Consider the following 27,973-nt stretch of genomic DNA (forward strand, 5'->3'; position numbering starts at 1 on the left):
CTTAGCTATACACTCTTTGTTTTGTTTTGTTTTTTCAAGACAGAGTTTCTCTGTGTAGCCTTGGCTGTCCTAGACTAACTTTGTAGACCAGGCTGGCGTCGAACTCAGTGATCTGCCTGCCTCTGCCTCCCGAGTGCTGGAATTAAAGGCGTGCACCACCACCACCTGGCTAGGTATACTCTTATAGGCTGTGAATTATAAACAGTATACATTCTTGGCTCTTGGTATGGCTTTTTAGTGCTTTGTTTTTGACAGCTGTGTAGTCTTGGCTGGCCTGAAACTCAGATCTGGAATCAATGGGTGTTCCACCACCCACTACCATGCATACACATATGCACGCACATCTGCACACCCTCAGGCTTGGGTGCTTTCAGTAGCTAATAGAGTATTTTCTATCGTCTGAATTTGTTGTGTGTTTACTTGGTCATCTGCCCAAATAACTTTTGTTTATATCATCTTGTAGGCTTACAGATATTTCCTTGGTCATTTTGGACATTTACAGAATTTTCTTGGCCCAACACTGCCAACTATGTACAGTCATTTGTCATTCAAAGTATACGTTTATGAGTGGGAAAAATGTGCTCTTACCTCTGTTCTTAACCTTACTTGTGAGACTTTTCTTGCTAACTGTGCCTTTATTTGAAATACAGTCTTAATATGTTAATCTTCCAGGGTACCTTAGCTCAGGCTATCAAGAAAGGAGAATGGATCTTACTAGATGAGATTAACCTGGCTGCTCCTGAGACCCTGGAGTGTCTGAGTGGGTTACTTGAAGGATCTTCTGGCTCCCTGGTTTTGCTTGATCGAGGAGACACAGGTAGCATTTATTCCCTTTGAGGTTTAACTTGGCACTAAGTCTTGGTCAATTAAAGACGAAATTGTTTGGCTAGCCATAGTGTATGGGTCTTCCAGTGGGACTTATTTAGGAAATAAATTCCTGGAGAAATATATTGAAAATAATATAAGATGTTGTGGAGAATGCAAAGAAAATAAGGCAATTTGTTAAGGCATATAAGTTGTAGATAGGCAGACACTGTCCAAGTAAATACAATAACAGATAATTAAAAGTGAACAAACACATCGGAAAGACTTGAATGGCAGCATGATGTTAAACTGTGAGAGAGAGTGAGTCTGTCTGTCTGTGCATGTGTGTGCGTGTGCATGCACACTCTCTTGTCTGAAAAGTGATCCCATTGAGGCTTCAGTAAAGGCATAGGTGGTGGAACAGGTAACAGTGACCCAGCTGGACCGTGGGCTGTGGCTTTAAATTGTCTTTTCCTGGAATCCTCTGGCAAATCACTTGATTGCTAAAAGTTGTTGAAATTTTCTTGTTTTCTCTTAACAGAGCCACTAGTTCGGCACCCTGATTTTCGTTTATTTGCATGTATGAATCCAGCTACTGATGTGGGCAAAAGAAATCTCCCCCCAGGAATAAGAAACAGGTAAGAATTTTCTTTTCTTTTTTGTATTGGTAATATTAACATAACCAAACTTCGACTGGTGGTTGAAATGTATTGGTACCTGTTTGAGGAATATTAGTTTCCTTGTTTGTTATTTCTCTTTTGTGTAGATTGTAGGCATGTAAGGTTTAGGACAGTGGAGGTTCCTTCTCTATTGTATTTATTACTTACCTGCTCCTGCGAGTTCATCCCATGCTGTGTACCTAGTTCTTTGGTTGTTAGTAAGATACTTAATAGGTCTTGTTGAACACAGTTTATCTTTTAGCTAAGAAATTTTAGCTAGGGAAATTTCATTTATAGAAAATAATACATACTGTTAAGTGCTTAATTTTGGCATTTTATATCTGTAACTGAAGAATAAGATTTAGTGTTAGTAATATGTCTGTTGTTTCAAGTTGGAAACAGTTACTCAACTCAGTCAGGGGCCAGCAAGGTGGCTTTGAGAGTTAAGCACTTGCTGCCAAGCGTGAGGGCCTGAGTTCAGTCCCAAGAAACTACATGTGAGAAGGAGGAACCTAACTCTGCAAGCTGCCTTCTGACACTTCAGAAGCAGAGTGACATGCTTGTCCTCACAATATGAACACACCACGAATGTCGTTTTTTAGAAAGTCCATTCAATCTACTATATCCATTATTAAATATAATAGAAATATAATTTTCAGAAACTATATCAAAGTATGTACTTTCTTTTTCTACATCATTTTAGTTTTTATCATGAGGGGTGTGGGGGGAGTGGGTGTAGAGTTTTTGTTTTTGTGACAGACTCTCACTGTGTAAGAGTCTCACTTTGCTATGTAGACCAAGTTGGCCTTGAACTTAAAAGGATCCACATGTTTACCTATATCTTTAAATCCAGAAGTAAATTTTTTAAAAATGAAGTTGAGCACTCCATTGTTTGGTACTATGTTTATGATAGGATAGTGATATCAGTGTTCCCTTGATTAGTTTTAGTTTAGTCAGATATCAAACTAGAGATGCCTGCTTGATTCCTGGTCCCATTTGATTGGAACACTTTTGTACATCATTTTATACCAAGGGAACTGCCTGTCTTTAAAACTAAGATGTGTTTCTTTTTAGAAATAATTTATTTCTTTTTATACGTACATTGGTGTTTTGCCTGCATATATGTGTGGGCTGTTGGAACCCTGGCATAGGAGTTACACAGCTGTGAGCTGCCAGGAATTGAACCTGGGTCCTCTGCAAGAGCAGTCAGTGCTCTTAACCACTGAGCCATCTCTCCAGCCCCAAGATGTGTTTCTTGTAGACAACAGATAGATGGGTTTTCTTTCTAGATCAGTTGTTTTCAACCTTCCTGATGCTGCGACCCTTTAATACAGTTCCTCATGTTGTGATGGCTTTGATGCTGTTATGAACCATCGTGTAAACGTCTGTATTTTCTGATACCCCTCGGCAGCCCCTGTGAAAAGTTTCTTCCATTCCCAAAGAAGTCGTGAGCCACAGCTTGAGAACCACTGCCCTGGAGAATGCTGTGGGACATACTAATTTCTTATAACAGAATAATAATTTTAATTAATAATTTTCTTGCAGGTTCACAGAACTTTATGTAGAAGAATTGGAAAGTAAAGAAGACTTACACATCCTTATTGTGGACTATCTGAAAGGCCTGAGTGTGAGCAAGAGCACTGTGCAAGGGATTGTAAAGTAGGTTCTGTTTTGCTTGTCCTTACATGATTTCATGTAGACACACACACACATTCATGATTTGCTTTATGTGGAGAAAACTCATACAAGGATTTTCTTGAAAATTCAAACCTTGTATGAATTTCCTCAGGTTTTCCTAAAGAAATGACTTATACTACCACCTATGAAGATACACAGATGCTGTTCTCTTGATTACTTCTATATAGTCCCAGCTTAGTATTTGAATTCCTGACTAGTAAATTGCCCATTTATCTTTCTGTGTCTCTTTCCTGCATAGGATTTGCATAGTAGCTAGATGGAAGCCAGGATTAGTTTTCTACTGTAAGTTGAGTTAGATTGAGGATTAAAGGATTTCCACCTGTAAGTTGTAGATCTCTGGTATTGATTGGTGCTTTGAGGTTCTTACTCATGTATTGTAGGCGATATAGAAAGACCCTAGTGTTTTGTGCAGATAGCCTGTGTGTAATCTTGACTCAGGAACCTAGAACCTATTATGTAATTCTTAGTAAATCACTTTCCTCTTGGAGGGAGTATAATATGGGAAAGGTTTGTAATGGAATATTAGCTATTGGCTTATTATTTTATAGCTTGTTCTCCATCCCAGACCCAAACCTTTAGTGTGATGCAGGGTATCAGACCCAGGGCCTTCTATGTGCTAAGCAGGTGCTTTTTAGCTCTGGCTGGCCTCAGCCTCCTGGGGGCTACCACGCCTAGCTGCTATGCTTGTTTCTTTTATACATTTTACACATGTGTCCGTGTGTGTGAATTAGTATTGGGAATATACAACAAATAAGAAAAATATCTGAGCCAGTCTTGATGACATATGCTTGTAATTCTAACACTTGGAAAAGCTGAAGCTACTGGATTGCGGAAAGTTCAAAGTCAGCCTGGGCTACTGAGACCCTTGCAAAAAAAAGAAAAAGACAAAAGAAACTCCCAATTGTTCTTGTAGAATTTCTTCTATAGTTGCAAATAATAACTGGGGTGCTGGAATAAATAATAAGATAGAAAGACATTCATGTGAGACAAACATTACCAAAAGAAGTGCTAGCTTGCCAGGAGTGGTGGCATATGGCTATAATCCCAGTACTCAGGGAGGCAGAGGCAGGCGATCTCTGAGTTCAAGGTCTACAAAGTGAGTCCAGGTCAGCCTGGGCTACACAAAGAAACCTTGTCTCGAAACCACCCTGTTCACCCCCCCCCCACCCCCCAAAAGAAGCCCTAGAGTTACATTAAATGTGCCTGCCATGGAGACGTTAGCATAAGGAACAGCTGTCCTCACATCCATTGGGCAGCAGCTGGGGTTTTCTCTGATTCATGCTTGGTTTCATTTGGGCGTGCATTTGATCCCCAGTCATAAGACTGCAGCGTGGAGTTCGTGTCAGTTCTGTCTTGTTGTGGATGACAATGGTAGCAGTGCATGCCAGTGGTCATCATGCCTCTGTACTTTGCTTTGTAAGTTTGTCCTTGTTGCGGATAGATAGACCTGTGTTCTTTCAAATCTCACAGAGTCCTGTTTCCTGTGTGCAAGTCTTCATTTGCCCTTTAGGCAGAGGCCCACTCTGGAACATTGCATATGTATCGTATGTGTTCTTACTTGTTACTTTGGTTACCAGACACACAGTTCTCACTTATCTCTATTGGTTTGTTTTGGCTAATGAAATAGCACCTTTAAGGTGTTTGAAAGATAAATTTCAGATTATGTGAAAAATAGATTTGTACAGATGTTTTGATGAATGTTCCAGGATCTTGTGTGTAAGCCTGACCATTCTGTTTTATGAAATAGCGTTGGATGGTGAGCAGTGGTGGCACACACCTTTAATCCCAGCACTCGGGAGGCAGAGGCAGGTGGATCTCTGAGGTTGAGGCCAGTCTGGTCTACAGAGTGAGTTTCAGGAAAGGCAAGGCAACCAAGAAAAGAAAAGAAAATAGCCTTTGGAGTTTCAATAGAGATGTAGAAACTGCTGTTTAATAAAACTGCCCAACCTTCCTCCTCTTTGTAGCTTCTACACTGCTCTACGGAAAGAGTCTGGGACAAAGTTGGTGGATGGAACTGGCCACAGACCTCACTACAGCCTTCGGACCCTCTGCAGAGCTCTACGGTTTGCAGCTTCCAACCCATGTGGCAGTGTCCAGCGCTCACTTTATGAGGTGTTTCTACTGTCTGTTTGACACAGGAGCTCGGTAGATGTGCTCACCAGGAATGGGAAGAGTAGGGGTGCAAGTGCCACATCTGTCAAGGTTTGCCGCTCCACACGAGAGCTACTACAACATTTAAAAGTTGGCTGGGCCAGGTGGTGGTGGCAGTTTTGCTCTGCTTGCCCTTAATCCCAGCAAAGGCAGGCAGATCTCTGACTTTCAAGTCAATCTGATCTATAGAAGTAGTTCCAGGACAGCCAGGGCCACACAGAGAAACCCTGTCTTAAAAATCCAAAAAAACGTTGATCTAGGATACTGCACCCCAGGAGGCTAAATTGTATTCCTAAGTTGGGCTGTTGTAAGGCCAGTTTGTGTTTTCTCTCCAGGGCTTTTGTCTGGGTTTCCTGACACAGGTTGACCGGGTGTCTCACCCGCTGGTTCAGAAGCTCATCTGTCAGCACATTATCTCTGGCAATGTCAAAAGTCTGCTGAAACAGGTGTGTTCTTTGATAGTCAACTTGTAATATAAAAGAAAGGCTGAAGTATCATAAGTTGTTTGATGAAAACTTTTTTCTCTCCTATTTTTATACAATGTATAAGAGCGTGTGCCTGGTATGTGGCGGTAAGAAGAGGGCACTGGATCTCAGAACTGGAGTTAATGGTGGTTCCCAGCCACCCTGTGGGTGCTAAGAGTTGAATCTGGAAGTGAAGCCAATGCTCTTAATCCCTGACCCATCTCCAGCTCCTTATTGCAAAACTTTAAAAAGACTAAGTGTGTATTGTTACCACTCCAGTGGCAGTGCCACCTGGGAGAGTGGAGCCTAAAAATGAGGCGGGCTGAACTTTCATGCATTAGCTAACCTTACTTGGGCAATTTGTACTTTGGGGGTTGAGAAGAGTCACCTGAGTGAAGAGTACAATCACAAGAGCAAGCCACAGTGTAAAAACATGTTTCCATAGAGGCACATACGCCAATGACAACATTGAATTGTAGTGAGTACTCTGAAGTAAGCTCACTCCTAATCTGCTATACCTGGGAGGAGCATGCAAACGCAGTCCAGGAACAAGTCCCATGTTTTGAAGAAACTACGGTCACAAGACTCTAATTCTTTCACGAGCACTCAGAATTCTTTTCACATGACTTCATTCTTAGACCATGTTCCAACAGTGTATATCTTAGATAGTGAAAAATTCAATTAATTTTAATCAAGATTTAAAATCTGTAGATAGCCCTTTGCAAGCAATGTATAAATTTATGTATTCCATTTACTATATGTTTAAGTTCTAGTGTGAGCTTGATGATTCACTGAAGTAAATTCTGATATGTCTTTGGTATAAGTAAGGCCATTGCACAAAGATATTATTGTGTGGTTTTCCTGGTTGGGAGCAGGGAACTGCTGAGATCAAACTTAGGATCTCATTTATGGTAGGCCAGTACTTTACCCCGAGCTATATTTCCATCCCCAGCTTTCCTTGAAAATAAAAGCTAGCTCATGAATTTTGTGTGTGAGTGCAGGCACACAAGAGCCACACAGTGCACATGTACAGTTCAGGGGGTAACTTTCAGCACTTGGCCCTGTCCTCCTGAGCTGAGTCAGGCTGGCTCTCTGTCTGCTTCTGTGTTGAATGCTCCAGGCTGGCTTCCCTGTGAGCTTCTGGCTGGTTCTCCGTCCTCCACCTCTCATCGTCTCATCTCTGTGGGGATGAGCATCGCCACATCTAGCTCTTCACGTAGGTTCTGGGGGTTGACTCAGTTGTCAGGCTTGTGTGTCATGTCTCCAACCAGCCTTTTTATTAGCATTCCTATATCTTATATATTTCTTTAGATTGCCAATCAATCAGCCAGGGTTTTCTTACTGACTGCTCTCTTGCTGTGAAGACACATGACCAAAGCAGCTCTGAAAATGAAAAGCATTTACTTGGGGTCTTGGTTACAGTTTTATGGAGTTAGTCCTCGGGAAAGCAGACAGGCATGGTGCTGGAGAAATAATTTACAGCTTTATATCCTGATCCACAGACAGTAGTCAGGGAGAGAGACCTCGGCTTGTCATGGGCTGTTGAAACCTCAGAGCCCACACCCAGTGACACACCTCCTCTAACAAGAATGTATCTTATCATCCTTCCCGAACAGTGCCATTAACTGGGGACCAAACATTCAAACATCAGCCTTTAGGGGCCATTCTTACTCAAACCGTCATAGGACTTTAAAGAGAGTAGGGATACTGTTCAACAACCATTTAGATTTGATAGGAAATTATAAAATAACATCAGGCTAAAACAAAAAAGACAAACTGAAACACTTCCTTAATCTACGTTGTTTATTTATTGCTTGCTCATTAGGATGAAAGGGACTTGAAGTTATTTCGGTTTCAGCATTTTACAAATAATATATACTTAACTATTAGAAGCTATGAAAATAGAATTAAAAACAGTTGAGGTCTGCGTTGTGTAATTTAACCTACAAACATCTTGGAGTGGATGTGCCATTGCTCATATTACCTGTTGTCTTGGTTTAGGGTTTCGATTGTTGTGATAAACATTATGGCCAAAAGCATTCTGGGGAGGAAAGGTTTATTTCAGCTTATACATTATAACTGAAGCAGACAGGCCATGGGGAAATGCTGCTTACTGGCTTGTTCTTCATGGCTTGCTCGGTCTGCTTTCTTAAACCATCCAGGACCACGTGCCTATGAATAGCACCACTCAAAATAGGCTGTGTCCTCCCACATAAATCATCAAACAAGAAAATGTAAGCTGGGCATGATGGCATGTGCCTTTGATCCCAGCACTTGGGAGGCAGAGGCAGATGGATCACTGTGAGTTCAAGGCCAGCCTGGTCTACAAAGTCCAAAATAGCCAAGGCTATACAGTGAAACCTTGGGGGGCCGGGAATGCACCATAGCCTTGATTGAGGTACTTTCCGTTCGGGTATCTCTACTTAGGTCAGTTAACATTTAAAGAGCCAGAGTACCCATAAAGGATCATTTTCTCTGGAGGGTAAGTTTGTGTCTTCCAGGTGATCTAGAATTAGTAATGTAAAACCTCTTCCCTCGCTACAGTACTGGCCCACCTTTGAGGAAAATGATCAATATTTTTTATTTGAAAATATCAAATTGGGTGTTCTGCTAGGTGAGGGAGCTGAAACATATAATATGTGAAAAATTATTTTTATTTCTGTATTTTTTCCCCCTAAACCTTCCTACTCTCATCTAATTTGAAAACCAATATGAAAAAGTTTGTTCTCATCCTTAGTAATTTGTGTTTCTACTTAGCTCACAGGTTTTCTGTTGGAAGCACTCAGAGCAAAGCCGTGTTCTTGATAAGGTCTTAATTTTCTACTCTACTCCCCTCTAAAAGAATGCCCAGCTGACATAGGACTATGCTCATTTCTCAGTCTTTTGTCGTTTTAGCCTATTCCAGAACCCAAAGGAGGCCGCCTTATCCAGGTTGAAGGCTACTGGATTTCAGTTGGCGACAAGGAGCCTACAATAGATGAGACATATGTTCTGACGTCTTCTGTTAAGCTGAACCTGAGGGATATAGTCCGAGTGGTCTCTGCAGGGTACGTGTGGGTTTCACTCCTGCTCTGTGAAGTTTCTGTAAGAGGCATAATGGTTACTTAGCCTGTTTTCCTAAAATTTGACAGAACTTTACTGATACTTACCAGCTACCTGATTCACTGCTTTCTAAAAACTAATTTTGGATCCTGGAGCTAATTTCCAGCAATTATGTATTTCTGCTGTGTGACTGGCAGGCAAGACATAAATACAGATTACTTGACCATCTTTAAAGCTGCTTGTGTGTCTGGAGAGCTGGTTAACTGGTTGAACAAGCTCGCTATACTTTGAAAGGACCCAGGTTGTAAGCTACTGGCCCGTGCTCAATACCTTGTAATTACTGGAGGTTAGCTCCACAGGATCCACAACTGCTTCTGGACCTCTGCATACACGCACATGTCCACAGACACACATGCGTGCAGAAAAAAAAAATCCAAAAATAAAAATTGGAAGTAATATGGCTTTGTTATTTTGTTGATGATACTTGCTTTTAGGTGAGTGACTAACAGTTAATTCCACGTTTTTTTCCTCAGAGTGTTTGGAATCGCTCTCTTTAGTACTTTTTGAGGAACACTTGTTCTGTAGACCCATTTCAAGGCTGGTGGTGGTTTGCAAGCTTTTCATTCTACCCTGTCTCCAGCTTCAGCTTTTGCAGATTCTCAACTGATTTACTCAATTCAAGTTGTCTCAAGTAACTTTGCAGATTTTCATTGTAATTGGCAAGTTGTTCAGCCAGGCATGGTGGTATATTCCTTTAATTCCAGCAGGATGAGTCAGAGACAAACAGATCTGAGTTCAAGGCCATCTTGGTCTACATAGCAAGTTCTAGGCCTGCCAGGGCTATATAGTGAAACCCATTTCAAACAGCAACAAAGTCATAGAGCCTTCCAAATGCATGGATATCTAAAAGTGTTCTTTCTAGCTCCCCCTTTCTTGTCTCTTTATAATTGCTTTGTTGGCTAATATTTTACAGAACCTATCCAGTGCTGATTCAGGGAGAAACATCAGTTGGTAAAACAAGTCTAATACGGTGGCTGGCTGCAGCTACTGGTAACCACTGTGTGCGAATCAACAATCATGAGCACACAGACATTCAGGAGTACATTGGTTGTTACACGTCTGATACCTCTGGGAAGCTGGTCTTTAATGAAGGTAGAGTCGTTACTGCTTTGCTTAGATGGAGATTTCCATGATTTCAGACCCATTTCTTTTATAATCCTTCCTAATGGAGGCACAGGAGCTGTGTAGCAGATAGTTAAGGCTAATTCCCAGGATACTGGAATTCCTGTGTTGGGCCAAGTTTGAACAAGACAAAGTGTAGAGATTCAGAGATTAGGGGAAAGAGGGGAGAATTGGAGTAGATGGTGAGAATGTGGTGCTTTAATAAAATTAGATGTCAGGGAGAGGATTTCACAGGTGGAACAGTAGCTGCTTTTCAGCCCTGGCTCCTCCTGTGGTTAGGAAAAGACCCTGCCTTACTTCTTTGATTGGTACTTTAACAGATGGTTTGAGGGTCCCAGCTAGCTGCGGAGAGTAATTTGCTTGAAGTTGTGACAGTCAGGTAGGACTGTTGGTTGTACACACACATTTTAAGGCCTCGGAGTCACTGGGTATGCTTTTGCTAACCCTTGTCATTTCCTCCTAGGTGTTCTTATTGATGCTATGAGAAAGGGCTACTGGATTGTCTTAGATGAGTTGAATTTGGCGCCTACAGATGTGTTAGAGGCACTCAACAGACTGTTGGATGACAACCGTGAATTGCTCATAACAGAAACACAGGAAGTTGTTAGGGCACACCCTCGTTTCATGCTTTTTGCCACCCAAAATCCCCCAGGGCTTTATGGAGGCAGAAAGGTATGTAATGTTTGCCTCTAGAATCGGTTCACTGCCATTTGAAGTGTAAAGTCCTTTAGAAATGAAGCATTTTGGTCTCTCTTAAACGGCTTGAATTTTTGTGGTGAATAGCAGGGCTGCTATTTGTAAATCAAATGAACAGGTACTTTTTAAAACCAAGATTTAAATTAAAATATGATTTCAGCACTTCCTTTTTCTCCTTCCAACCTTTTCCAGGTCCCTTCTCCCACTCCTTTCCATGTTCCCACAGAGTCCCTCTCAAATTATTGTCTCCTTTTCCCTGGTTGTTACTGTTACATGTATAGATATGGATAGACTGATGGGTAGACAGCTTCCCCATACATAAATGCAACCTGCTGAGCCTACTTAGTACTTAGGAATTCATGGTTTTAGGGCTCACCACTTTGTATTCGATATCCAGTCATGGGCTCATTGTTGGCATAGACTTTCTACACTCTACACATAATTTCATCCTATTTTTGTACGTTGCCTAGGTGCTGTCTAGGGCCTTCAGGAATCGATTTGTGGAATTACACTTCGATGAATTGCCCAGTTCTGAGTTGGAAGCAATCTTGCACAAGCGGTGTAGTTTACCGCCTTCTTACTGCAGTAAATTGGTTAAAGTCATGTTGGACCTTCAGGTATTTCACACCTTCATCTGAACTTACATTTACATGGACTGCATTGGGTAGCATTGGCATCACAGTTTGGTAGTTTTCTCAAGCAGAAGGGTGTCTGTCCATTTAGATTTAGAGAGTAAGGCTTTTGTTTGTTTTGTTTGTTTTGTTTGTTTTTGTTTTGTCTGGGGGAGGTCTTGTTTCTAAAATCTTTGTTAATACCCAGTTTTTTGTATGTCTTGTCTTCCAGGGGCTGGGGCAGTTGACCCCAGCTAGTGTGTGTTGTGCAAACTTCCTGGAGCTACAGCTCCCACTTCCACTTTTGGTTCCTTTGTAAATCAGCACTTTCATCATTGTAAATCTTTGTGATATTTACTCTATATGACAATAGCTCCTATTTGTAATTTTTGGCAAAAGAAAACTACATATCTTTTCAGGACTTTTTTCTTAAGTTGTTTAGAGTAGTGTAGATCTTATGACTTTCTTAGGGTTTTGTTTGGTTGTTTTGTTGTTGTTTGTTTTTTTTATAATAAAGATGTGGGCCAATGGGATGGTTCAGTGGGTTAAAAACATTAGTGCAAATCTGTCAACCTGAGTTAGATCTCCAGAATACACTACAACAAGGAAAGAACCAACTTTGGAAACGTGCTCTCTGACCCTCACTCGCTATAGCGTGTGCGCCTGTGGGTGTCTTTGACACCCGAGTGGAGCAGTGGACACGGTTGCCTTCTTTACGGCTCTCCTTTGTTACCGGTAAACTGTAGTTGGTTCCCTCCACCCCAAGGCTGCTGATAGAGTCAGGGCATTGCACACACTAGTGAAGATTCTACTAGCCTCTAAGGTTTGTGTCATTATTAAAAGTATTCTTGTTCAGAAATTAATTAAATTGAGTTCTGTTACTCTTGGTCACAGCTTCATGTCCTCTAGAGGTTTTTCTGTTTGTGTTTTGTAACCCATTGAGTCCAGATAGTGCTGTCTGGATGCGCATAGGCAACTTACGTGTGGCTACCCTCCTGGGGAGAAGTAACTCCTTCCTAGTAACCATCAGTTGGAGGAGTGCATCAGCTTCATTTAGGTAGGGCTTCATGAGCCCCTCCCTCGCCCATGTTTGAATTTTGACTTGCTTGATCTTGTGCAGGTCTTATGCAGGTAAGCCCTGGCTCCTCTGAATTAGTGAGTGCAACCATGTCAGATGACAGCATCTCACAGTGCTCTTCTCTGTCTTCCAGCTCTTGGATTCTTTCTCCTTCTATGTTTCCTAAGCCATCCTGAAGTTGATGTAAATGCCCCATTTTGGACTGAACATTTGCAGTCATGTATACATAGCACGCTGAACAGTAACTAAGTCTTTGCATTGATTGCTGCTTACTGCTAAAAGATGTTTCTCTAACCAAGGTTAAAAGCAGCACTAATTTGTAATCAAAATTAGAAGGCAGATAACAAGATAGCTCTTTAGTAGAGCTTCCACCAGCCATGGTGATTTACATTACCAGGCATGAGTTCCTACCTGTGGAGCAAGCCTCAAATCCAATTAGAATATAGTTATTATTACCCCCATAACCATGGCACTGTTGCATGGGTTCATTTTGCCTGGCAGGTCAATGCTGTAGCATTCAGGTCCACTGCTGGGGAAGTCCATTAATGACTTTTATCCCCCAGCAGACTGTATAGCTCCTTTTTATACTCCAAAAGCTAGTTAGCAGGGAGAAAGATTCCAGATCAGTTCCAACATAATTTCTGTCCTGAAACGCAAGAATGTTGTGTCTTCAGCAGTAGGATTTTACCATGGAGTTAGAGTGGGCAGCCAAGAGCAATGGCAGTAGCATGTGTTGTTGTGAGCTTCCTGAGCCTCCCTGACCCACAGCTCATACATAGACAGTTATCCCATACCTGACACAGAGGGTTGTTTTTTTTTGTTTTTTTTAAATAACTCATCTCTTCTGAGGACAGGATTGTTCACCCATGCAGATAACTTCTGTTCAAATTCCTTCTCTATTTTTTAAGTTATATTTTGTAATTAATTTGCAAAGTAAATGACTTTCATAGAGATTTTCGTGCCTCTACCCTTTCTTTTCTCCATGCCTCCTGTTCTCTTTCCTACTTTAACCCCCGTGACCTGCTCCCTTTGCTGTCACGTGTTCTTCTATCTCCTTGCCCCAATTTTCTTTCATCTTTCATACTATTTAGATTATTCTCTTTTTCTGTATAGGAGATGGTATTTGTTTGCTCTTTTTTCAGATAGTGTAGATTATTTTTATTTCTAAGACGTTAAATCTAGTAAAATGAATTTGCTAAGAATGTAAGCCAAGCATGGTGGTACATGCCTGTAATCCCGGCACTCGGGGAGGGGGAGAGGAAGGCAGGCAGGTCTCTGTGAGTTTGAGGCCAGCCTGGACTACAAGGCAAGTCCAGGACAGCCAAGTTCACACTGAGAAACCCTGTCCTGAAAAACAAAAAACAAAACAAAACAATAATAATTTTGTATAAGATATAACATTTGCTTCCTATTCAGTACAATAAGACACAGTTCTTTGTTTTTATACCTTCGTAGTCCTACCGTAGACAGTCGTCGGTGTTTGCTGGAAAGCAGGGTTTTATTGCCCTTCGAGATCTGTTCCGATGGGCTGAAAGATACAGATTGGCTGAGCAGACTGAGAAGGACTATGATTGGCTGCAACATTTAGCCAATGATGGTATGTTTTAATTCATAAAATTATGTCAGTTGTGTTAATTAACACAAATGCTTTCTAAATTACTATGTGGTACATTCATTTTGTTCCTTTTTCTAGAAGCAACCTTTCTCTCTCAGCTCTTAATTGCTTTTGTGAAGTTATTCCAACAAGGCTCTGCTTCCTTGTGGTTTTCTTATTTTGGGCTGGGTCTTGCTTTTCAGCTTTGGCTATTGTGTAACTGATGATTTGCTTGCCACTGTCTGTGAGTGCGGGGCTTATAGACATGCCCCATATGCTCAGCTCCTGTGGGTTTCCTAACCCTGGCTTACATGGCTGTGTGTGGACAGTAGACTATGACATGGCCCTAGTAGTAGTTACACAGGATATTGCTACCTTCAGTACGGTACCCAAAGATAATCCCTAGTCTGATTAGTTCAGTGTAATTCGTGGAAAGAACTTAACTGTTATTTGCCATGAGTCAAAGAAAGCATTTTGCAGTATTTTGGTTTGAAAAGTACTGAGTCACTATGTGGCCCTTTAAAAATAAGTAGCATAAATAAAACTGGCCTGTGAGCATGTTTCTCCCTCTGGCACTAAGGTGGTAGTTTGCTGGGGATTAGTGCTGTCATTACAGGGTCAGGCAGGGTCGCAAGTTAGGGAGGTTGGGTCTTTAGCAGGTTAGCTCTGGCCATTATCTCCAGCACCCTAATGGAAAAAATAGTGAAAAGAAAGGAGTTTATTCAGGATAGCTATGGTAGAAAGGGCGTGGTGTGGTAGCTAAGGCGTGGGACAAAGCATACAGTCTAATGCCTTCACTCTTGTCCCAGGAGCTAAGGAGCTTTTGGAGGACAAGAAGTGGGTATAGGTGAGCAGTGTGAGTCTATAGCCCGGCTAGTCATTTTCTTAGGGTTGACCACACAGTGTTTTGTCAGCAGTAGGAAAGTCTCTGCTGCCTGAGGGTGGTTTTTAAACTTGTCATGGAAGCTAAATGCACTTAGATATATATATCTGCCAGATCTGTTGCTTTTGGAATATAAGGTAGATTGCAGGAGAGGATGCCTCTGAGCAAGGACAAGCCAGGGTAGGCAAGATGGTGTTAGGCCTTCAAGTTCAGCACAGTGGCTGGACACTCTGGGACCTGTAGTGGTTAAAGGTAGAGTTTGACAATCTGTTGAGTATGAATCCCCCATGGATCAGTAATACCGAAGTGCTATAATCCTAGCACTCTGATTAAGGCAGGAGGATTAGAAATTTGAGGCTAGCCTGGGTGGCATAATGAGACTGTTGGAGGTGACAAAGAGAATTCTTGTGGAGAGTTTTGTTTTTTGGGTTTTTTGGTTTTTTTGTTTGTTTTTTGTTTTCTTTTCTAGGAGGAAGCATTTCTATCTGTGTATTTACCTGTGCAAGTCTCCACCTACACCAGGATTTAGAGTATTCTCAAAATGCAGAAGCTTCTTGTTTGCTTGTTTGTTTGAGGAAGGGACTCATTATGTAGTTCATAAGGCCTGGGTCTTGCTATGTAGCCCAGGCTGGCCTTAAACTCATAATCTGCCTCACCTTTCTAAAGCCTATAGGCTTGTGCCCCTGTGCATGATTTCTTCTCTCTGTAAGTGCATTTATTTCTTCTGACTTGTCCATGAGCTTCACCTACATGGGATCCTACAGTGTAGCCACTTTGGCTTCTGACTTTTTCATTTAATCGTGCTGTTGCGTATAGAGCAACTAAATCCTCTATTTTCTTTAAACTTCTATGGCAACCCATCATATGATGATAAGCACAATTGATATTTAGATATTTGTGTGGGCTGCTATGTGGATAGCTACTGTGAGCACTCGTGTGTGTCTTCTGTTAGCACATGTGCTCACTGTTTGAAGTGTGTGATGATCACGTTGTCAGGGGATGGCTCTAGCATGTGGTTGGTACAGTATGCTCTTCTCGTTTCCCAGGGTGGTGCTCCAGTGGCAGCAATGGGTCCAGCCTTCACTATTACTACCAGGTGCTTAATTGTCCCTTTATTTCACCCTTTAGGTTTCATGCTTCTGGCAGGCAGAGTTAGGAAGCAGGAGGAAGCTGATGTGATTCATGAAGTCCTTGAAAAACATTTCAAGAAAAAATTGTGTCCTCAGTCTCTTTTCTCCAAAGAAGCTGTTGTGAAGTTACTGGGTGAGTAGGCCCAAATACCAGAGGAGCATGAATCACGTTGTGCTCATTAGAGCCTACAGTTTTATTTTGCTTTAATAGGCAAATCGTCTATCCAGACAAGTCTATTGGAGTCTAAATTCAGCCACATAGTGTGGACCGAAAGCATGCGGAGACTGGCAGTGCTGGTGGGCAGGGCACTTGAATTTGGTGAAGCCGTGCTGCTGGTTGGAGACACTGGGTAAAGTTCTGAAGCCACAGCTCTTTGAGAGGTCGCAGCTTACTGTCATGGGGATAGGGTTTCATCTGCAGAGCTGGACAAAGCCCTTAGTTTCTGTCCCCTTCCTTTCTCACTGTGGTCGTTTTTCCTTTCTCTCTCTTCCTCCTTTTCTTTCAAAGCAAGGTGTTATTTCTTTACCTTCATACTAAATTTTTTGCTTATAGAAACAAGTATTTTCTTCTGTCATGTCATTGGGAACTTTTGTTCGTTTAATTCTTTCAAAGTTGTGTAGAGAAGTTGCTAGTGTTTATTAGAGAATTTATTAGGATTGTTTCTTCCTCTCCCTTCAATACTGTTGGTAGAACTAAAAGAACGAACTATGTGCAGTTGATGCCCTTCTGTACAAAGGACCTGAGAGGCGCTGGTGTTCTGTAGAAGAGCACCAGGAGCCTGGGTTGTAATGCAGTCTCAGTGTGGCTTGTGTCTTGCTCATATGATGCCTATGACTATGTAGTTGGAATAGATGCTGCTTCTTAATCTAGTGTATATTTCTAATAGGTGTGGGAAAACTACTATCTGCCAAATGTTTGCAGCTTTGGCAAATCAGAAACTACACTCAGTCAACTGCCACTTAAACATGGAGACATCAGACTTCCTGGGGGGCTTGAGGCCAGTGAGACAGAAGCCAAATGACAAGGTTTGTCTAGTACCAAGTGTCGATACATTTAATTAAAGTCTGTAGTTTGCTATTTCATGTCATTGTTAGATCCTGGTGGAAGATCTACTTCAGATTTTGTGTGTGTGTGCATACTTCACTGGTTTACAGGGAATCTCAACAGATTTTTGCCCCTTAGACCCTTGCTTCTTGAAGAATGTATGTTTCACCTCAGACATCTAGCTGTGTGTGTCTTTAATTTTTCCTGCTTCTTCCCCTAATCATAGGAAGAAGTGGACACAAGACTCTTCGAGTGGTGTGACGGACCACTGGTTCTAGCTATGAAGGAGGACAGCTTTTTTCTGTTAGACGAGATCTCATTGGCTGATGACTCTGTCCTGGAAAGACTGAACAGGTGACCTAAGTGTGAGGCTTGTGTTTCCTGATGAATTTGCTGCCCTGGTTTTGGTCTTATATGTTTATTAATACTCCATGCTTGGTGCATAGGAAATGAGGGACTGTTAATACCCATGCTTGGTGCATAGGAAACCATGGAATGTTAATACCCATGCTTGGTGCATAGGAAATGAGGGGCTGGGCAGTAGTTGCTGCTATTTTGCCTTTAGAGCTCAGGTGGTTGTTTCACTTGTTTATTTGTTTGTTTTGTTTTCCCCTCAGTCAGAAACAATGCCGGATAATAGAGCAACCACTAAGTAACTTTTTCTCTACAGCTTTATCCTTTCTGAGTCTTCCATATGAATGGTTTTATTCTCTTTCTGTTTTAATGTTTGCTTTTTGTGATTGTGTCCATGTATGTGAACATGGGCGTGTGTGGAAGGCTGAGGTCAGCATTTGGGTATCTTCCTCAGTTGGTCTCCACTTTATTTCTTAGATTGTCTTTCACTGAACCTGGAGCTGATCAGTTTGACTGTACTTTTGCTAGCAAGTCCCAGGAATTCAGACTCAGGTCTTCATGGTTGTACAGCAAACCCTGTACCACCTGAACTGTCTCACTAGCCTGTTGAAGTAGAAACTGGAAGGCTGAAAGTTGCTGACATTGATCTGGCACCAATCCTCCTGCCTCAGTTCCCTGAGTGCTGGGATTACTAGTGTGAGCCACCACACCCACAGAGCTCTCTGTTCACATTTTGAAGTTCATCCCTCTCACAATATCGATCATCTGTGTGCTTCTTTTTATTCCTAGCAACATTGGATGTATGACATTTTGTTTACCACTTCATTCTTTGTTGCTATTTTTGTTATTTCCTTTGGGGGTATTATAAATGGTACAGCAGTGAACCGCTGCATTAAGACACCCATTCTTATGACAGTGCATTAGTAGGGCAATGTAGAAAAAGAGATTGGATTTTTGTTTGTTTGTTTTTAATATCGAAAGTATGTTCCTGGGCCAGAGAAAGGGCTCTGGGTAAAGGTCTCCATGAACCCATTTAGTGAAAGGAGAGAACCAATGCTGAGAGGTTGTCTTCTGAGCTCCATCTGTGCGCTGTGGAACACAAAGGCCTATGTACACACATACACAAAATAAATAAAAAAAACTTAAGGGAGAGAAATAGATTACTCGTGTATATTTGTGATGGTGCATACCTGTAAACTCAACCTTCAGGCAACATGGAGAGTTCTAGACCAGCATAGGCTGTGTGATGAGACTCCTTTACACAGACAGCATGCAACAGGACACTACTAAACTGTGACCTCCATAGAGGACTTAGGTTTGTTTTTAAAAGAACATTGACACCCACAGAATATAGTACATAAGAGTTTTCTGTTTTTTTCCAACTTTTCTGTTAGTGTCCTTGAAGTGGAGAAATCTCTGGTATTGGCTGAGAAGGGCAGCCCAGAGGATAAGAACAACGAAGTAGAGGTCTTGACTGCCGGGAAACAATTCCGGATCTTAGCAACCATGAACCCTGGGGGCGACTTTGGTAAAAAAGAGGTAAAGTTGCTTCCTGGAGCAGAATTTTGGTTTAATTTTTTACTTCAGCTTATGGACATCCATAACTGTGGTATGTTGTAGTACATTTGAATTGTATAGTGGTTAACAGTTCAGTGATAACACATCCATAAAATATATTTGTAATAATCATTATTGAAAAAGTAGATAGACATTTCTGTATTTCACATTGCACTCTGTGCCCACGATTTCATGAATTCTGTCTCTTCTGTGACTTGTTGCTGTGAGTTGCCCTCATTCTGTCTGACACTTAGCTGTTGTAGCTCACACCTTGCTTTGAGACTCTTTCAGTCCCCATGTGTGTTCGTGCTTGTCTAACCAAGTATCTTAGGAATGCAGGCATATGCCAGAGTATCCGGCAGATGCTACAACAGTGTTAACCGTTGTGGTGCATGCCTGCAATCCCATCATTTGGAGATAGAAACAGAAGGTCCACAGCTATGTTGAAGCCAGCATGGGCACGAAGCTTTGTAGATAGGGCATGTTTATTCTCTTAGGGCATTGTGAGTCAAGTTCCTTCTCTTCGGAATGTTGTGCTTAGAATCAGGCAGGAACCAGCAGTCCTGTAGTTGGGAAGCTCAGGGAGCCATTCGGGAGAAGGGCTGCATTGTGTGCCTGGTTAGGTACAAGGAGAAGAAAAGGAATTGCAGTTAGTTTAGGGCACCAAAAACATGAACATGGTGTTTTCTTAGTGACATAAGAGAAAAATATGCACATGATGTTGGTGGCAGTCACTGTGCCTTAGAGATCTAGTTTCAAGACAGTTTACATTCCACACACAACAAACATGCTTACCGATGAGTGTATACACCATACACAAACAGTTGAAATGAAAACAACATTTCATAGCTGAATACACTTAGACTACCGCGTAGTTAGTGCTGCCTGGGCTAGACCAACACCACTACTCTCCTACAGGAAGAGCATATTGTGTTGTGTATGTTGAGCTCAGGTTCTTAAACTGTGGCATGTCACCACATAAAGAATTGCATTAGTGAATGTGGGGATCATGAAAAATTGGGCAATGGTGAAAGAGTTTGAATATGGAGAGACGAAAAATTAATTCAAAATCAGTACACAGTGATCCAGAGTTTTCCTGGCAACTCTCCCCATCTTCATCACACCACTGTGCTAAACTCTTTGTTCTGAACACATGCCACACGCTTGTCCCGTGAATGTCACCACTCCCACACATAGTGTGGGTGGCAGTGAATATTGCCTGAAGCACCAGTTCAGATTTCAGACTGTGTGTGCTACAAGCTACTCTGTCATGCTTTTACTACGTTTGCAAATTGTGGTGATCTTACAGAAACAACTGGCTTAACTGTAGAGAATAAAGAATTGTAGTACTTCATAACAGCCCCCACCTCCGCTCATACACAAAAAGATTGTTTATTTTAACTTGCCTGTGAGGCTAGCTTGCCCATTACATAATACAAAGCGGCTATCTTTTACATAAGGCAAAGCTACCTTTTGCTTCTGTGTATCTAATAGAGCAAGTACTAAAGGCATCAGTCATCTAGAGGGGCAGTGCATAGTGAGAAACATGAACCCAGGTGAGCAGCTCCTGGGTACAGACATTGTTCCTGCTTCCTAAGTAATAGACGATAGATGGTGGTGACTAAGAAGTTGACGACAAACAATCATGTACGTGTAGTGCTGTGGACCTCTGTCATCAGTGGTTCTCAGTTTGAAAAGGGAAAATGGAACATCGATAGTAGCAGAAGCTAAATAAGTTTTTATTGTATGAGAGGTGTACTAGGAGAGGGAATAAAAGAGGCACATAGTATTTGCTGGAGTCACTGCTAACATCCTTCTAATTTTTAATTCACATTGGCTATTATCTTTCTTATAGCTGTCTCCTGCTTTAAGAAACCGATTTACAGAAATATGGTGCCCTCAAAGCACAAGGCGTGAAGACTTAGTTCAAATAATAAATCATAATCTTCGTCCAGGATTGTCTCTGGGCAGAAAGGGTCATAAAGGTGAGTTTGCAGGTGGTACTGGTACAGATGGTGGAAGGGGTGTTGCTTTGGAAGTAATAAGTCTTTTATGGGACATTAGTTGTGTGTATGTAGCCAATGTCTTATAAAAATGAAAGAGACAGAAATAGGAGCATAATAAATCTTTGGGAAATACAGCATTTGCCTCTTGTCTTCTTGATCTTTCATATTTTTATTTCTCTTCCTATTTCTATATTATATGTGTGTGTATGTTTGCATATTTTACATGTATATGGACGTATAGAGACAGACTGAAGTCAGGAACTGTCTTAACATTATTCTACCTTACTCATTGAGGCAGGATCTTTCTTTCTTTTCAAAGATTTATTTATTATGTATACAGTGTTTTGCCTGCATGTACACCTGCACGCCAGAAGAGGGCATCAGATCACATTATAGATGGTTGTAAGCCACTATGTGGTTGCTGGGAATTGAACTCAGGACCTTTGGAAGAAGAGACAGTGCTCTTAATCTCTGAGCTATCTCTCCAGCCCGAGGCAGGATCTTTCAGTCAACTCCATAACACACTAATATAGTTATTCTTGCTAACCAGCCTCCTCTGGGGAATCTACTTCATCTTCTGGGACTGGAATCATAGGCAGCATTTACATAGGTGTCAGGGATCTGAATTGCGGTCCTTAGCTTTGGGGGCAAGCACTTTAACCTCTGAACAGTATCTCTAATCCTAATCATTACCACCTTGGCAAGTTGTTATTTAAATACTCATTTTTATGTGTCACAAATAAATCTTTTACTCTGTTCTGCTGTCAGATTTTCATCTTACTATAAAAACCTCCAAGCAAAAGGAAATCATACTACAGTGAGCTGGAATTGGCAATTTCCCCACCCCAAGACAGAGTTTTCTCTGTGTCTCTTTGACTGTCTTGGAATACTCTCTGTAGACCAGGCTGGCCTCGCACTCACTAAAGTTGGCAATTCTTAAAACGTCAAGTCAAAGCATTTTTTTTTAATGTTTATGTTGGCTTAATGTATATTTTTATTATAGTTACCCAGTGGACTAAATTAGGAATGTAGATTTGGTTCTGAGACTCAGCATACAGCACTTTGTAGCTCTCTTTCATACTTCCTTAAAAGCACATAGAAGACACATGCTGCTTTGGGGCTGTGATTTGTGGACGTGTTGTTCGGCTTTTGAAACATGTCCTGAAGTGTGGTTCTGAGAACTGGTCAGGTTGTGAGAGTCACTCTCACATCACCTTCTTGCCCTACTGACTCAGGACACACTGGCACTGTGGTCACCCAGCACAGCTGTCCTTTTTAAAAGAACAGAGCATGGAGAGTGAGATAGACATGCATAGTAACTTTAGGATTTCAACTGGCAGTGGGTCAGAAGTACAATCCTTTTTCTTTATTGTGTTGATAGAGGGTCTTGGTTAGGTAGCTCAGGCTAGATCCTTTGCCTCAGTCTTCTAAACACTAGAGTAACATTCATGTTCCACCACACCTGACCTGTTCCTCATATTTGTGCTTACTGTCCATTTCAGAAGTTGTATATAGAGTTCTTTATAAGATTCAGCTTAAATCGTGAGACAAATTTGTGTGAAGCCTCACTCCATTTGCTAAATGGATTAACACCTAGATTAGAAACACTGAAAAGCTGCATTACCAATTACGGTAGAAGAAGTACCAGTAGCTGCTCTTAGGTCATGGGGGTCTTGATAAATTGGAAATGCTTTCAGTGTCTCTAACCTCCTGCTGTAGTTTGCTCTTCATTGCTGTGATAAAGACAACAACCGAAAGCAACTGCTCATTCACAGTGCGTCATCTAGGTAAGCCAGGCGGAGCTCAAGGAGAGAGCTTTCAGGTGGGAACTGATGCAGAGGCCATAGAGGAGCACTGCTTACTGGCTTGCTCCTGTGGCTTACACACCCAAGGGGTGGCACTGCCCACAGTGGGCTGGGCTCTCCCACCTAAATCAAGAAAATGACCTGTAGACCTACCCACCGGCCAACCCAATAGAGGCAGTTCTTCAACTGAGACTCCCTTTTGCCAAGTGACTTGTTGAGTTGAGCAGGGAAAGAGAAAGAAAACAACACATCTCTCAAACATGTAGCTAGCAACAGTACACAAAAGCAGGTCGTTATGTTCTCAAATGAGTTGGAGCAGGAATGCTTATTTCCAATATAAATCATGCAGAAATCATATGCTAATGTTGCTGTGGCAGAACTTCCGACTTACATGGTTTTTTGTTGGGAGGGTGGAGGGAAGGTTTGATCATCTAGGCTGTCCTGCACTTAATATAGTGCAGATTGCCTTCTGCCTTGTAGTCATCCTCCTGCCTCAGCCTCCTCAGTGCTAAGAGTTAAGTGTGTGCACCATTCCAACTTATTTATGAGTGCTTTTTCCCTGTGTGTGTGTCTTCAGATTAGCTTCTTAGTCTTCGGTTTAATTTTTTTGTTGTTGTTTAATGGATTACTAACTCCTCGTGACTCCCTTGGTAATAACTACTGGCTCCTTTCCTTTGGAAACAAGGATTGATGCACATTCATAACACTTTCTATAAAGTAAGAAGCATAGTCCTTGCCTCCCCACTGTTCTGGGATGTTTCATAGAAAACCGTTATTTTGCTTTATTCTAAGGAGCTGACATAGCTGAGCTGATGTTGGACTTCACTGACTGGCTGACCCACCAGGAGTTTGGACGAAAGTGTGTGGTCAGTATCAGAGATATTCTGTCTTGGGTTAACTTCATGAACTCAATGGCGGAGGAAGCTGCTGTGAAAAGGCTAGAGACCATCTCTACTGTGACGTCTTTTGTCCATGCCGCATGCCTGGTGTATATAGACGGAATAGGTTCTGGTATGTTTTCTCTTGGGGACAGTAGGCTTGGCAGAATAGAGGAGAATGGGGAAAGGAAGCAAAACCATATCATGTATTTTCTGTTTTTGTTGTTTTTTGTTTTTTGAGACAGAGTTTTTCTGTATAGCCTTGGCTGTCCTGGACTTGCTTTAGACCAAGCTGACCTTGAACTCACAGTGATCCACCTGCCTCTGCCTCCCAAGTGCTGGGATTAAAGGTGTGCACCACCACACCCGGCTCCAAATAATGTATTTTCAGAATCACTTTAATTGAACACTTTCAACACTCAGAATAGCCATCGTTCATCTGCATGTGTTTTGAAAGAGTTGTACTTTCAAAGGTAGACGAGGTTCTAAATAAAATGGCCAGCCATTGATATAGCTCAGTGCATAAAGACAGTTCTCACTAAGATTGATAACCCGAGTTTCATCCCTGAAACACACATTGTAGAAGGAAGGAACTGGCCTCCCCAAGTTGTCCTCTGACCTCCATTCATGTGTGGTGGCACGCGGGTGTGTGTGTACACACACACACACACAGAGAGAGACACACACACACACACACACACACACACACACACACACACACACACCCTGCATAAATTGAGAAGCCAAGTAATGAGTAGTGCTTTATATTGTCCGCACATCAGTTTCTGCTAAGGAGACATTAGTTCATCTCTAAAGAAGCTGCTTTATTGATGGTGTGTAAATCGGAGAAAGTGTTGGGTGTACATTTTTCCTTTACAATGGAAGCTGTGTTTAGTCTGTAGATCTGCTGAGGTCTTTTTCCTCAGCAAAGGTCTGAGCTCTTGCTGATCACAGTGGGTTTGATGGTGCTAACCCCTTCATGACCTGATTCTCTCTTATAGGGGTGACTTCCTCTGGGTTTGGCACAGCCCTTTTGGCTCGAGAAGAATGTCTACAATTCCTAATAAAGAAACTTTCCAAGGCGGTCCGACTGACAAAATGTCAGAAAGATGGGTTGAAGATTTATGATAGACTCAAACCCAAAGAATTCACTGGTGTAGATGACCTTTGGGGAGTTCACCCATTCTTTATACCAAGAGGTAAGAGTGGTTTTAATTGATGATTAGTCCCCTTCTGTAGTTTATGAAAGTACCTCTGTGTGGCTTAGTTTTGCGTGTGGTATCAGGATGAATTTTTACGTAGTGAATCTCTAAACCCTACTAAGGCTAGTAAGCCTGTAAGTAACCCACATAGCTCTGTTGTCTTACAGTGCTCTTTAGTATAAATCCTATTTTTTTTTTTTTTTTTTTTTTTTTTTTTTTTACAAAAACAAGTTTGTGAACCCTTGAGAGCTAGTAGTTTTCATCAGTCTTCCACTCCTGGCATCTGTCACATAGCTGGCAGTGCAGAAACTCTGAAAATGTCTGTTCATTGAGTTAATGGGTAAATGAGAACTGAAGTACAGGAGACAACAGACTTCATTCTGTCCTGGCTCTCCATCTCATTAAATTGCCTCTGCCAAATTAATTTGTGGTGCCAGGATTGGACCTAGGGTCCCTGGCATGATTACACATCTCCTGTGGCCCTCTTAACAATTATGACTGTTGCTTCCATGTCAGGGTCATCTGTTGTCTTGTCCCTTCCTCTCTGAGTAATAGTTACTGAACACACGAAATGTACAGACGCACAGGGATAGTTAGGGAAATACCTACTTACAAAGATTGATCTACTAAGGATATGTAATATTCAAAGTGTACAGCTAGACCTATATTTGTGGTGTGTGTATGTGTATAGTAAGTGGAAAGATGGTTTGCCCTAGGTACAATTGAGAGAAGTATGTTAATGGCTTCAAAATCCCTGTAATGCATTTTATAGATCCAAAACTGGCAGAATCATAAAAGAGCGGATCAACATATTCATTCCAATAATGGTCATGATGCTGACGTACCTGATTGTTAACCTTGGGTTTACAGGCAGATGGGATGTGGTTATACTTAGCATGTGTCTGGCTTTGCTTTTCTTCACTGAAGGACCTGTCCTGAATGGGCACAGCACTGCTGACTACGCGCTCAGTGCAGGCACCACAGCTATGAATGCCCAGAGGCTCCTACGAGCTGCTAAACTGAACAAGCCCATTCTCCTCGAGGGGTCACCTGGTGTTGGCAAGACAAGTTTGGTGGCTGCATTAGCAAAGGCTTCAGGAAATACTCTAGTTCGAATCAACTTGTCAGAACAGACGGTAAGTTTGGGCTTCCTAAAATGCAGATGAGATAGAGGTCTGAGTCTACTTACAAAGGTTCCGGATGAGAAAGCCTGACCTTCAGCAGCGAAACCATAACATCACAGAAGCGTCCAAACCAAGTCTTCTGCATTCTTCATAGCCCACACTGCAATAGTCTTCCTCTTATTGAGATAGTTTAATTCTAATTTGCCTTTGACAAAGGATTACTCATTTTGGTATGTAATGTACCATTTAATTTTTCCCCTTTCTCAAAAATCTTAGAAGTAAGGTCTTACTAAATGTGGGAAAGAGCTGAAAAATTCATTGGATCTGGGAGCAAGGCCTGGGCATTGTTACTGCTTTGGCTCCTGTTTGTGCTAGAGCACCCCAGTCAGCCTCCAAGGCGAATCTGGGGTCAGAACGAACCATCTGAGCATGTGTTGAAGGAGACCGCTATTTGGTGCTTTAGATCAGACGTTTCCTGGGCCATGCTTGGGTGCCTGCTTAAGAGTGTAAGGAGTGGTTTGGACACCTGGGTTCACTTTCCATCACCACAGGGAAAAGGAGCAGGGAATATTGTATGAGGTCTACTCAAGCATTTATCATTTCAGATTTAGGGTTTTAGATTCCAAGTAGACTTTTCTCTGTTTTGTTTTTATTTGGTAATGATGTGGCCTTTTGTTACAGGACATAACTGATCTGTTTGGTGCAGATCTACCTGTTGAGGGTGGCAAAGGTGGAGAGTTTGCCTGGTGTGATGGTCCCTTGCTGGCAGCCTTGAAAGCAGGCCACTGGGTTGTGTTGGATGAGGTGAGTGAGCCTCAGGACCAAGATAGGATCCCAGGTAGCTGAGGAACAGCTGGAAAACCAAACGTGTTAGTGGGGAACTTCATGGCAAGGACAGACATGACTAATACAAGATCCTTTAATTTATTTACTAGTCAGAAATGTCACTTGGCAGACTGTGCACGCATAAGGGTAATTCAAATTGTTTTCCTTAGTTCACTGGTGTTCCTTCACCAGCATCTACTTCAGATTGAATTTTCACCAGAGAAGAACTACCCCTTGGTGTACTCTCGTGTCTCTAGCAGGCTTCTTGCTATATTCACATCTATTTCACAGATGATTTACAAATTGTGTCAACCACTTCAGGTTTTGATAATGCTTCATTTGTATACCCAACGGTACACAAAAGTATAAAAATTAGTAAATGATCAATGTTAGATATATATTTTATAAATTGCTCGTCTGAGTCTTTTGGGGGTTACTCATTGGTAATTCAGAAAGTGGCCAGAGGATCAAAGTGACGGAAGTGCTAAAGAGAAGAAACTACGTGTGAGTGGCAGTTCCACTGCGCACAGAACTCTCCCCTGCTTCTAGACAACACAGAGGCTTCGATGAGACTCAGTCAGCTGAGTTGCCCTGCTGCTCGGGGCAAATACCAAGCAGAGAGATACCCCTGGCTTTATAGGGGCAAGTCAGAATATCTGCTAGTCAGAAAAAGAGAAAGCTTAGCTTTAAGCTAAAGGCCACAGTGGCTGTTTTCACACTCGCATCCAAGGATTGCATTGCATTCTGGGCTTGGACACCTACTTCGAGTAACCTTCTATTTGGGAATATCCCAGAGGACTTTGCCGTGCTTATAGAAACATGATGAGGTTCTGTTAGAATTAACTAAGGTGATTGCATTCTATTGATTTGCATTCTTCCACTTGACACCCCCACCCCACCCCACCCCCCGCAGACAGGGTTTCTCTTTGTGGCCTTGGCTGTCCTGGACTCATTTTGTAGACCAGGCTGGCCTTGAACTCACAGAGATCTGCCTGCCTCTGCCTCCCGAGTGAGGGGATTAAAGGCATTCATCACCACCTTCGGCTATGACTTTTTCAGTGTATCTAGAGGCCTGATCTTATATTCATGAACTCTCCCAGCATCTGAGGCCTGTATTCAGTCAGCTTTTTCATTCTTTATGTCCTCATCACGAAGCTGTTGCTGAATGTTAACTGTAGATATAAT

The 27,973-nt window shown here is 41.9% G+C and overlaps 1 protein-coding gene across 1 annotated transcript in view; it reads left to right on the forward strand.

Annotated features, from left to right (window-relative positions):
- Mdn1 (midasin AAA ATPase 1) overlaps positions 1-27,973 on the forward strand; it is a 127,424-nt gene that overhangs the window by 30,090 nt on the left and 69,361 nt on the right. The window contains exons 18-37 of the mRNA XM_051161188.1: positions 673-817; positions 1,346-1,442; positions 3,009-3,122; positions 5,126-5,273; positions 5,648-5,758; positions 8,672-8,823; positions 9,792-9,970; positions 10,464-10,672; positions 11,167-11,313; positions 13,841-13,982; positions 15,991-16,125; positions 16,204-16,342; positions 16,880-17,018; positions 17,264-17,391; positions 18,786-18,930; positions 20,804-20,933; positions 23,552-23,770; positions 24,639-24,836; positions 25,767-25,975; positions 26,645-26,767. Coding sequence (XP_051017145.1) covers positions 673-817; positions 1,346-1,442; positions 3,009-3,122; positions 5,126-5,273; positions 5,648-5,758; positions 8,672-8,823; positions 9,792-9,970; positions 10,464-10,672; positions 11,167-11,313; positions 13,841-13,982; positions 15,991-16,125; positions 16,204-16,342; positions 16,880-17,018; positions 17,264-17,391; positions 18,786-18,930; positions 20,804-20,933; positions 23,552-23,770; positions 24,639-24,836; positions 25,767-25,975; positions 26,645-26,767 — 3,009 coding nt within the window. The remainder of the gene's footprint in view (positions 1-672; positions 818-1,345; positions 1,443-3,008; positions 3,123-5,125; positions 5,274-5,647; positions 5,759-8,671; positions 8,824-9,791; positions 9,971-10,463; positions 10,673-11,166; positions 11,314-13,840; positions 13,983-15,990; positions 16,126-16,203; positions 16,343-16,879; positions 17,019-17,263; positions 17,392-18,785; positions 18,931-20,803; positions 20,934-23,551; positions 23,771-24,638; positions 24,837-25,766; positions 25,976-26,644; positions 26,768-27,973) is intronic.

This window comes from Acomys russatus, chromosome 2 (assembly GCF_903995435.1).
Source record: "Acomys russatus chromosome 2, mAcoRus1.1, whole genome shotgun sequence".
NCBI lineage: Eukaryota > Metazoa > Chordata > Mammalia > Rodentia > Muridae > Acomys > Acomys russatus.